The sequence below is a fragment of the Bombina bombina genome, unplaced genomic scaffold (genome assembly GCF_027579735.1).
Source record: "Bombina bombina isolate aBomBom1 unplaced genomic scaffold, aBomBom1.pri scaffold_457, whole genome shotgun sequence".
Lineage (NCBI taxonomy): Eukaryota > Metazoa > Chordata > Amphibia > Anura > Bombinatoridae > Bombina > Bombina bombina.
The window spans coordinates 111,359-124,030 of record NW_026511410.1 but is presented as its reverse complement, the minus strand read 5'-3'; the positions used below and the strand labels follow the sequence as shown (position 1 = coordinate 124,030).

General features: G+C 36.2%; 1 protein-coding gene across 1 annotated transcript in view; it reads left to right on the top strand.

Moving 5' to 3' along the window:
* The window catches only part of LOC128643735 (complement C1q tumor necrosis factor-related protein 1-like), a 101,806-nt gene that overhangs the window by 74,896 nt on the left and 14,238 nt on the right, over positions 1–12,672 (top strand). The window contains exon 2 of the mRNA XM_053696560.1: positions 4,957–5,179. Within this exon, the coding sequence (XP_053552535.1) occupies positions 4,972–5,179 (208 nt within the window). The 5' untranslated portion in view covers positions 4,957–4,971. The remainder of the gene's footprint in view (positions 1–4,956; positions 5,180–12,672) is intronic.

Here is a 12,672-nt window from a genome sequence, read left to right as displayed (position 1 = left end):
GGAACAACACAGTTTCATCAAAAAAATTTCACAACTCATATTGGACAACAGAAAAGGTACACTCATTCTTGGGGGGGATTTTAACCTCCCTCTCGATCCACAATGGGACACATCAAATAACCTCTCCAGTGTCCCTAAATCTACATTAAAATCGATCAAAACAACATTAATTGACCTCAACCTGCATGATATCTGGCGCACTCTAAACGTTACTACTAAAGACTACACTTACTTCTCTTCAGTCTATAAAAAATATTCTCGCATAGACTATCTATTCACAGACTCACTGGGCTTGACTACGATTACCGAATGCGACATAGGCACAATATCCTGGACCAATCATGCTCCAGTTACTTGCACTATAATTTAGCCAGAAACACCCCTTACTGACTTTATTTGGCGGCTAGACGATCACTTATTGACAGACCCACCGACTGTGGAAACAATGGGGAAGATGATATTGGAATATTTCCCACTCAACCCAGACTCAGACACATCAAGCTCTACAACGTGGGAAGCACATAAATGTGATATTAGAGGGGAATTTATTAAGATCAGAGCAAGAAAGCTAATAGAGAGACGCGCTAAACACAACCACATACACTCCTCTATACAGAAACTTGAGCAGGCACACAAAAAAGAACCAAATAATCAAGCGATTTTGACAGAGCTCACACAGAGTAGAAAAGACTTAAAAGAGTTCCTAATACAGGAATCACAGAGACAGGCCTTCTACATCAGGCAACTATATTACGACCAGGGAAGCAAACCGGGAAGACTATTGGCGAGGGCGACTCAACGTAAAAAATACAAATCATATATACACTCTATAAAACGAGAGAACTCCTCATTGGCTAAAGACAGTAAGGGAATAGCAGTTGAGTTTAGACGATTTTATCATGACCTATACAATTTAAAAAACGCATCCTCTACCTCAACACCAACACAGTCAGACGATATACACGCAAAAATAGCACACTACATGGCAAATCTTCCCATAGTAAAATTAGGGGATGAGGAGAGGACAGACTTGGACTCCCCAATATCAGAACAAGAAATTGGAAAGGCAATAAAAGAACTCCACTCCGGAAAAAGCCCTGGCCCTGACGGGTTCTCCATTAAATACTACAAATTATATAAAACTATCTTTATGCCGCATCTCGCTTCCCTATTTAATAATCTAGTACATACTAAATCCCTATCTCCTAGAATGTTGGAGGCCCATATTACAGTCCTACCTAAGCAAAGAAGATCACATGACAGACCCAGTAACTACAGAACAATCTCATTACTGAATGTAGATGTAAAGATATTAGCCAAAGTCCTGGCCAACAGGCTTAATAAATACCTACCCAAACTTATATCTACAGACCAAGTTGGCTTCGTCCCAGGCAGGGAAGCCAAAGATAATACCATCAGAGCTCATAGATTATGTAATTCACCATGGTTGCCCATTGACCCTATTCGCATCAGACGCTGAAAAAGCTTTCGATAGGGTGGATTGGACATTCCTGAAATTGGCCATGTCTAATATGAACTTTGGAGATAATTTTCTCCATATGGTCTTCTCCCTTTACTCAGATCCCAACGCAAAAGTGAAAGTAAATGGGGTGCTATCAGACTCATTTCCCATATCTAACGGAACCCATCAGGGCTGCCCTCTCTCCCCTTTGCTATTCCTATTATCATTTGAAAATTAGATATAACACAAGTATTAAAGGTATCCAGATAGGAGAAAGAGAACACAAATTAATGATGTATGCAGACGACATCCTCTTCTCCCTGACCAATATTGAACATTCTATACCAGCCCTCATTTCAGAATTACGAGACTATGGCCAAGTTTCCAATTTTCACCTGAATGTGTCCAAGTCTGAACTCCTTAACGTCACATCTCCCCCACACCTGGTTCACCAACTAGCCTCGGAGTTAGGTTTAACTATAGCTTCAGAGAAGATAAAATACTTAGGGGTATTCTTGACGGCCAACCCAAACTCTTTTTTTAAACATAATTATTTGCAACTTAAAAAAGAAATATCTGACGATCTATATTCATGGAACTGCAAACCTTTGTCCTTGCTAGGCAGAATAGGTATCATTAAAATGAACATACTGCCTAGGCTACTGTACTTATTTCAGACACTCCCGATTGCTGTACCTAGGGGGTTCGTACGACAAGTACAAAACATTATAGACAACTTTGTTTGGGCTGGGAGACGGAGCAGGGTACAGCGACAAATTATGTTCCTACCCAGAGAAAGGGGCGGATTAGGCGCGACAAATTTGGCATTGTATAGGAGAGCCACTCTGTTACAACAGATACTGGAATGGAGCCACAATACTGGCCAAAAAGCATGGGTTCAGATTGACAATCACGTGCTGGGGAGAGGAAACTCAGCATCACTAGCATGGACAGAACCAAGAAAGAGCCCCGACATACTACATCACTATCCTAGCATATCAGAAATCCTTGAGGGATGGGACAAGACCATAGCTACCAACCCCCATATCTCAACTAGAATAGGCCCACTCCTCCCTATTAGAGAAAATGTGGATCTCCCACTGGGAAATACCACTACCACACACAAGTCCTCTTATAGACTCAGAGAAGGAACATTGCATTTTGCCACAGAAAACGGGACCATAGCCCCGTTGGAAAACCTACAGCAATGGGACAAAAAAATATTCCCTACATGGCTGGCCCGTGTACGATTAATACATTACATAAGCACACATAGTCAAAAATCTAGCATGGAGAGAGAGCTCACAACCTTTGAAAAATTGTGTACACAAGATACCCCACCTAGACACACAATCTCTTTAATTTACAAACTCTTGCTCCTGCCAAATGATAAAACAATGCCGACTTATGTAAGATCATGGAACACAGAGATGGGTACAGCAATTGAGCAATTGAGGACACAATGTGGATTAAGTCATTTAGCATAGCTGCAGCTGCATCTGCATCGACAATTCAAGAGATGCACATAAAATGTATCAGCAGGTGGTAGCTAACACCATTTAGACTACATAAGATCAACCCTCAGATTAGTGATCAATGCTGGAGGACATGTGGACAGGTCGGTACGATACAACACATATGGTGGGATTGCCCTTACATAGTGGAGTTCTGGAATTCAATCTTCAGATCTATCTCCTCAGTGCTGGAACTAGATATCACACCTAACTTCCACCATTTAATGTTTCTGCAACTCCCGAAGGTACAAAATAAATTACATAAAACTATTCTCCTCATAATGTTAAACAGTGCCAAGAAACTTATACCAAAAAGATGGAAGTCCAACACACCACCGACAGTTCGGGAATGGCATGCCCAAACCACAGACATTCTACAATTAGAGCGATTACATTACCTAACAACAAATAATATACAATTCCACCAGGGACTTCTAGATCTCTGGAAAGGAGTCCAACTGTCATAAACAGACTGGACCATAAATCTAACTAGGCAATAACACCGAGATGTAAAACACGACTACCCCTATACCTCTCCCCTTCCCCACCTCACACCCTCTTATCTATTTTTCCTCAACGTATTTCTCTTCTTTACCTACTTATTGACTACACTCACTAACGGAAATAGGAGTCAACCTATGCACTAACATTCAGACCATATACCTAATTGCAAAGAATATCAGTAGTTGACAGAGATATTCAATACATGGAAATAGCAAAGATATGACAACTTACTTCATTTAATGTATTGTCTGACAAATTTTGCACTGATATGTAATTTGTGCGGTTGACAATGTTATTTATATTGTAATATACCTATTATCTAATAAAAAATCTTTAAAAAAAATAATAATTTTTTTTTTAATTGAATTATGCACTATTCAAATTTGTATAGAATATTACATTTAAAGAGAGCATTAGAAATACTATTGCATTAAATTAATGTTAGAATGTTGCACAAACATTCGAAAATCGAAACAAACAAGCGAATGTGTCAAAATTTGTTCAATTTTTTAAATGTTGCAAAACATTCTCCCTTCTATAATTTAAACATGTATGCATTTTTGGCTTGAATAAATATAAAGTAAAGGTTCTTTTTACTAATGTTAATAGGTTTCTAGGTTCTGCTCAGTGAGCATCTACCTATCAACCAATGAACATTATTAGGAAGTTCCTTTCAGCCAATCAGCATTAACAGGAAGTATCAGTCAGTGTATGAAAATTAGCAGAAGGTTCACTGATACGACTGTATCACTTTAAATTTACATTTACAACATATTTTTTTTTCATTTTTGAGCATTAGAAATACTATTGCATTAAATTAATGTTAGAATGTTGCACAAACATTCGAAAATCGAAACAAACAAGCGAATGTGTCAAAATTTGTTCAATTTTTTAAATGTTGCAAAACATTCTCCCTTCTATAATTTAAACATGTATGCATTTTTGGCTTGAATAAATATAAAGTAAAGGTTCTTTTTACTAATGTTAATAGGTTTCTAGGTTCTGCTCAGTGAGCATCTACCTATCAACCAATGAACATTATTAGGAAGTTCCTTTCAGCCAATCAGCATTAACAGGAAGTATCAGTCAGTGTATGAAAATTAGCAGAAGGTTCACTGATACGACTGTATCACTTTAAATTTACATTTACAACATATTTTTTTTTCATTAACAAACATCTTTAGATGCTGCTTTTCATATGGCTGAAATACTATATTAATGTAAAGTGTCCCTTTAAGCTCCCAAATCCACAATATTTGTGTTTTAAAGGCATCAAAGTAGAATGAAAATGCAGCAAAAATAAAAATATATAATATGAAAAAATTAGTTCATAACATTTGCTGAGGCAAAATAGTCCTGTTTAAAAAACAAAACATTAGAATGTTATATTCATAGCAAACAGTTTCTAATGAAAAATAGACAAAAACTAAGCCAGGTTCTAACATGTAATTTACCATTTTTTCATATTTTCTTTAGATAGGACACCTTGTGATGAAACTGTCAGGTCTAATAATTATTTTCTTGGTCTCTGCTGATGCCGTTGCACCAAGGACCTTTATATGGCAGGAGATTAGAAATTCACCCTGTGTCCGATGTTGTGACCCCACAGAGAAACCAGTCTCACCAAACAATGGGAAAGAATTTATCTACTATTCAATGCCACGAATCCAACCACGCATAGACCTGACTATTCTTAAAGGTAAGCTAAGCTTTAATCCCCTGATCAAATAAAATTAGCACAATACAACGTATTGAGGAAGGGGATACGGTCCCCGAAACGTCACATTAAAGGCACGTTTGTTTAAAAAAAGACCAGTGAGTGCATTCCATGATTCAGTGTTATTTATTTGCTGTTTGCACCCTGGCATCTGGATTTGAAGTGAAAGTGCTCTTCATTTACTATCATATATATATATATATATATATATATATATACATATATATATATATATATATACATACTGTATATATATATATATATATATATATATATATATATATATATATATATATATAATTGTATTTTCCCCAGCACATCCAATAGAATTATACCATTATTATATGTATACATGAAAAGCAAAGGGACAAAGTTATTGTCTTGTGAAAACTAGAGTATTTACATGTCTATTTCAAATATTACCTGTTATGAGAAGATGAGTGATGGTACTCAGCACCGGTGAGTGCACACTCACTTAAAAGAAATCAATTTGGGGTTGCTTTAGGGAAAACAGTATCTAATAAATCGTACAGGCCCAGCACTTACTCTAAACTCCACTTTATTTGTAGAGTTTTGAATGACTGCTGAGCGTGTTTGAATTATATATATATATATATATATATATATATATATATATATATATATATATATATATATATATATATATATATATATATATATATATACATACAGTATATATATAATGTCTGAACTGTTGGCAGCAAAAGTGAGTACACCCCTAAGTGGAAATGTCCAAATTAGGCCCAATTGGCCATTTTCCCTCCCCGGTATCATGTGACTCTTTAATGTGTCACAAGTGCTCAGGTGTGAATGGGGAGCAGTTGTGTTAAATTTGGTGTTATCGCTCTCACACTCTCTCATACTGGTCACTGGAAGTTCAACATGGCACCTCATGGCAAAGAACTCTCTGAGGATCTGAAAAAAAGAATTGTTGCTCTACATAAAGATAGCCTAGGCTATAAGAAAATTGCCAAGACCCTGAAACTGAGCTGCAGCACGGTGGGCAAGACCATACAGCGGTTTCACAGCACAGGTTCCACTCAGAACAGGCCTCGCCCTGGTCGACCAAAGAAGTTGAGAGCACATGCTCAGCATCATATCCAGAGGTTGTCTTTGGAAAATATACGTATGAGTGCTGCCAGCATTGCTGCAGAGGTTGAAGGGGTGGGGGGTCAGCCTTTTAGTGCTCAGACCATACGCTGCACACTGCATAAAATTGGTCTGCATGGCTGTCGTCTAAGAAGGAAGCCTCTTCTATAGATGATGCACAAGAAAGCCAGCAAACAGTTTGCTGAAGACAAGCAGACTAAAGACATGGATTACTGGAACCATGTACTGTGGTCCGATGAGACCAAGATAAACTTATTTGGTTCAGACAAGTGTGTCTTTGCCTACAGTCAAGCATGGTGGTGGGAGTATCATGGTCTAGGCCTGCATGACAGCTACAGTTCAGTGAGGGAACCATGACTGCCAACATGTACTGTGACATAATGAAGCAGAGCATGATCCCCTCCCTTCAGAGACTGGGCCACAGGGCAGTATTCTAACATGATAACGACTTCAAACACACCTCCAAGACGACTGCTGCCTTGCTACCTGTGAAGCTCTGGTGAAATCCATGCCCAAGAGGGTTAAGGCAGTGCTGGAAAATAATGGTGGTCACACAAAATATTGACACTTTGGGCCCAATTTGGCCTTTCCCACTTAGGGATGTACTCACTTTTGTTGCCAAAGGTTTAGACATTAATGGCTGTGTGTTGAGTTATTTTGCGGGGACAGCAAATTTACACTGTTATACAGGCTGAAAACTCACTACTTTATATTATAGCAAAGTGTCATTTCTTCAGTGTTGTCACATGAAAAGATATTATAAAATATTTACAAAAATGTGAGGGGTGTACTCACTTTTGTGAGATACTGTATATATATATATATATATATATATATATATATATATATGGTAAAGCAAGATAGCGTCAGCACTTCTTCATACAAAATTCCACTTTATTGAGGTTTCAGACAAAGATAAAAACAGCTGTTTTTATCTTTGTCTGAAACCTCAATAAAGTGGAATTTTGTATGAAGAAGTGCTGACGCTATCTTGCTTTACCATATCCATAAATGTGGGCTGGCAGATCCCACTCAGTGGTCGTGCACTGCTATAATCTGAAAAAAGGTTGCTGAAAAAATGCTGAAAAAATAGCATTAAGAAAGGTGCTGGACTTACCTATTAAAGTTATATATATATATATATATATATATATATATATATATATATATATATATATATATATATATATATATATATATATATATATATAAATATAAATATATATACGACTCCGAGTATATATATATATATATACTGTATATATATATATATATATACATTTATATATATATATATACAAGTGAATGTATATATATATATATATATATATATATATATATATATATAAAAATGTATATACACGAAGGTCAACTGGATATATGCAGTCTTTTTGTAAAATCCATTTGATTAAGGTACCAGTTAGGTACCTTAATATTATGGGTACATGTTTTATGAAGATTAATAAATGTTAATTCGTTTTTTGCATCTTTCTTTTGTGTTTCTGTAATTATGGGATCAATTCCAATCTTATCAAACATGTTTATCGGCTGTTTTACGGCACCTGCTACACATTTTTAACATTGTAGCAGGTGCCGTAAAATGCAAATATTATTCACCCGATCACAGGTTATCAATTAAATATTGGGAACAAAACAGTTACACTGGATTCAACATCCAAAGGCATTTTATGGTTATTCAACACCCACAGATTGAACGATAAAAGATAACAATATTGGCTGCTGTTTTGTGAATGTTCAGACCTGAAAAACAAGATGGTGCCACTTATGCCAACAACAGTCACAGCCTGTTTTTTAATTGACACATGTATACAACAAATGTGCAAACAGCACTAGCCAAACCACACTTCACCTGTAGCAAAACTGTATCCCAGAAGTGTATTAAAAGTCAGTTCAGACCAAATGGAGCCACACGCTATATATAAAAGTGTTTAAGGAAATGACCCAGTTTATAGGTGCAGAAGAAAGCAATAGCGCAATGCAAACATCACTCACATGTCTTCTATGAGCGGTACCTTCATACTTCTTTGGCCACAGAAACCTGTATAAGGATAACACATCACCTGTGTTTTACTCGTTCTGCCGAATGTCTCTTCCAAAGCTCCTCTGCTCACAAAAGGTCCGACTCACCCAACCAGATCTTCTGCTTCCGGCTTCTGGCGCTGGATAAAGTTGTAGGTCCGAATGATGTCAGAGAGCCCTATAGCTGTTCAGAGTAACAATATCCACAAAAAGGCAAATTGCTAGAATGGCTCAACATATTTCATACTTTATTGAAGCGATTAAAAAGTTACCAACGTGGGCAAGTACAACATACTGGTGATTAAAAAAATAAAAAGAGTAACACACATCCCCAGACTAAGGATGCGTTTCGGGTTTCCCTGTACTCACAGATAGTGGGGGAGGGTACTCTATGTCAATATATACCATTCTAAAACATAAGACACCTGATGGGAAGTTTAATCTAGAATACAAGTTAACAATGTGGTTAAAGGTATATACACTTTATGATACATAATTGTCTAAAATCTCTACCTAAGTTCATTACAAGTGAAACGTTAATTATATAAACATACGATGATAGTCACAAAAATACATGATCACAATATGCTGATCATTTTACAAACAAGGAAATAATCCAAATATAAGTCAAATATAACATAAAGAGAAAAGGAAAATGTGTCTCATCACGCTAGTCAATTTTAAAGAAAAACATAATACATAAAGGATAGAGATATGAAACTAATACAAAAAGGATTATATTAATGTCTATGTAACAAGTCAGAAACAAGGGAAAGCATGATTATGTCCAATAGTATATTATATTAAACACAATATTACCACGCAATGTAAATGCATGGTAATTTTTTTTAATAAAAATATTATTTTATTTTATTTAATCTGCTATCCGGACGCTAATAGACCTTCTATTTTAATAAGTAATAAACAGGGAAATGTTACTAATGATTCTAATAATGGGGCTAGACAGTACTCCCATACAGATAGTAAGAACACAGGACCTCCCAATAGACTGCCAGCATGAGATAGAGGTAGAGGGAGTTATAACAAAAGAGTAGTGACAGACCCTGCTAAAAAATATTCTAACATAAGCAATAGATCAGAGAGTCAGAAACAATCATTAGCAACAGGCGGGGGACCTAAAGACCGATAAAGTATTTCAAGTATGGAACAGGTTTTTTACCTTCCCCAAACAAGACCTGAAGGGGGGGGGGGTTCAGGAAGAGGCTTAGTAGGCAAAAATCGCTATCAATTAAGAGCCAACTAGAGCTAACTAAAGAGAAGTTCTTATATCAACAAGGTAGACCAATAGACATAGTAGGGAATGTTATCAACGTATCTGGTAATGAACTTACTGCTACACAGTATACAGTATTAAATTTAGGTCTGGGTTTTGCCCCTTCTTGTAAATTGAACCTTTTTAACACCTTAATTGATTTGAATGGTTTCCTCAGAAATCTAACTCTTAAGAGGCACTTTTCTATGGCTCCTGAAAGTATAAAACCTACTGATGTAAATAGCAGTACTCAAGACTCTTCTATACTTAACTTTGAAGGGATATGCAGTGTTAGGGACCTAGAAGATCTGTGTATCCCTACAAGTACCATTCCCTCTGTGGAACACGATCCAGTTACTCAACCCCTAACACAAATAATGGCTGTTAATTCTCGCTTTTACCCGATACAAAGTAGGATGTACTGGAGATGTTCCACAAGAGTGTGGAAAAAGAGCTTACATTATTACACTCACAACAGGGAGTACACAAACAAAATATCACCAAACCCCAAAGGGAAGTGATAGATGAGCTTAAGAATAACAAACAGATTGTCATCAGAAAATCAGATAAGGGGGGCACTACAGTAATCCTAAAGAAAGAAGATTACATCTCTGAAGCATTACGTTGGCTCAATGATGTCCAAACCTACAGTAAATTCTCAGGTAACCCCACACATAACATTCAATGTCAGATTAGGTCTTTAGTAGATGATGGTATAGAAAGAGGCTATATTGATAGAAAAACTGCAGATTTCTTAGGTGTATCATATCCAAAACAGCGTTTTTTCATTTGTTTCCTAAGGTCCATAAATCGCTGGAAGACATCAAAGGTAGACCAATTGTCTCTGGATTGAGTCAGTACTGGAACCCCTCTCTGAGTGGGTAGACAGTGTACTTCAACCAATGGCTGTCCAGCTTTGGAGTTACCTTACAGACACCAAGCATCTTTTGAACCTTCTCTCTGATTTTAAATGGGAAGGTACCCATAGTTGGATAACCATTGACGTGGTCTCACTCTACTCCTCCATTCCCCATGTCTGGGGCCTAAAGACCATTGAATATTTTCTTATTACAGCCACTAATTTTGATCATAACCAAATTGATTTTTTTGTTAAGATTGTATGCTATCTGTTGGAACATAATTATTTTGAATTTGAAAATTCTTTCTATCTCCAGAGATATGGGACAGCCATGGGCGCAAAATTTGCGCCCTCCTATGCTAACCTTTTCTTAGGTTGGTGGGAGGTATCCCACATCTTTGGAGATAGAAATAAGTATCAGTCATTAATATCTTTTTATAAAAGATTTATCGATGACTTGATTATGGTTTGGAATGGGACTCAGGATGAAGCGATATTCTTTCTGGATTATCTGAATTCTAATCAAGTGGGCATACAGTTCACTATGGAGTGCCATCAGACTACTATCAACTATCTTGACATTACCTTACTTGCTGATCCTTGCAGTAATAAAATTGAAACCCGCACATATCGTAAACCAATAGCTAAAAACAATCTCCTACACTCCTCAAGTAGCCATCCCATAAATATGACCAATTTATTCGTATGAAACGAAATTGCTCTAGAGAGGATGACTACATGGAGGAATGTGAGAGATTAAGTGGAGATTTGTTACAGAGGGGCTATAAGACAAGGACGATTGTTAAAGCTTGCAAAGAAGTGGATGACATTTTCGAGACATGATCTCCTGAAAGACAAATCACTTGTATCTGAATCACATATGGATAAGAACAAATATAGAAATACATATATTCACAAAAACAAAAATAAGACAAAATCACAAGTCACTTTTGTCACAAGTTATAGTGACCAATACCCCCAAATCTGTAACATTGTGAGGAAACATATGTCTATTCTCCTGGCTGATACTAAATTAAAAGATGTTGTAGATCAAGGATATAGGTTTTCCTATAGAAGGAGTGTTACACTGGGTAATATTTTATCCCCCACTGTCCTCCCCAAATCTGAAAGTGGTAGTAGTTGGTTAACACATATGGGAAACTTTAAATGTGGCAACTTAAGGTGCAAAGCATGTGATTACGTTCTAGTAAGTACACACTTTGAGCGATTATCAATTGCAGTATGTGCTATATTGTCTATATTATTTCCTGTGTGGAATGTCAATTACAATACGTAGGCCTCACCACACGGGAGGTGAGGTCCAGAATTTGCGAACACGTAAGTAATATCAACTGCAAAAAAGAATGTTCAGCTTTAGCAACACGTTTCATACACAGACACAGACAATCTGTTGATACATAAATATGGCAAGCAATAGAACTAGTTAAAAGTCCTAAGAGAGGAGGAGATAGAGAAAAGGAGCTATATCGTAGAGAAGCGTTTTGGATATTTAAGCTAGAAACTAGGTACCCCAGAGGGTTCAATTCAACTTATGATATTATGAACCATTGGGAACGCTAGGTGGTGTGTTTGGGGCCATCTTTACTGTGCACCATCTTGACTATCTTTACCTAGAGAAATAGGTGATATTTATACTTATATTTCTAATTTATATATTTGGAAAATCATAATTCAGGATTTACACTGACTTATTATATTTATATATATATATACTGTTTTATTGCCCATTGAATTTTGGTTGTATCTTTATATCTATCTCCACTCGCAGCTGTGAATCGTGGAGGATAACAACACACTTTTTTTAATAGTCAAGATATTGAGACATTAAATTTGAGAGATACTAATATGTATTAACATCTCCTTGCCCCCATACATATATTTACATTGCATTATTTTGGGTGCTATCTATCATCTCATTGTTTTTATATGGATGTCCTATAATACCTGAAGTTCCCATAAATATATTAAACACAAATCTCAATAAATAAAATAAAATAAATATAATATTGGTCATGATCATGCTTTCCCTTGTTTATGATTAATTACATAGACATTATTATAATCTTTTTTGTATAAGTTTCACATCTCTATACTTTATATGTATCATGTTTTTCTTTAAAATTGACTAGCGTGATAAGACACCTTTTTCTT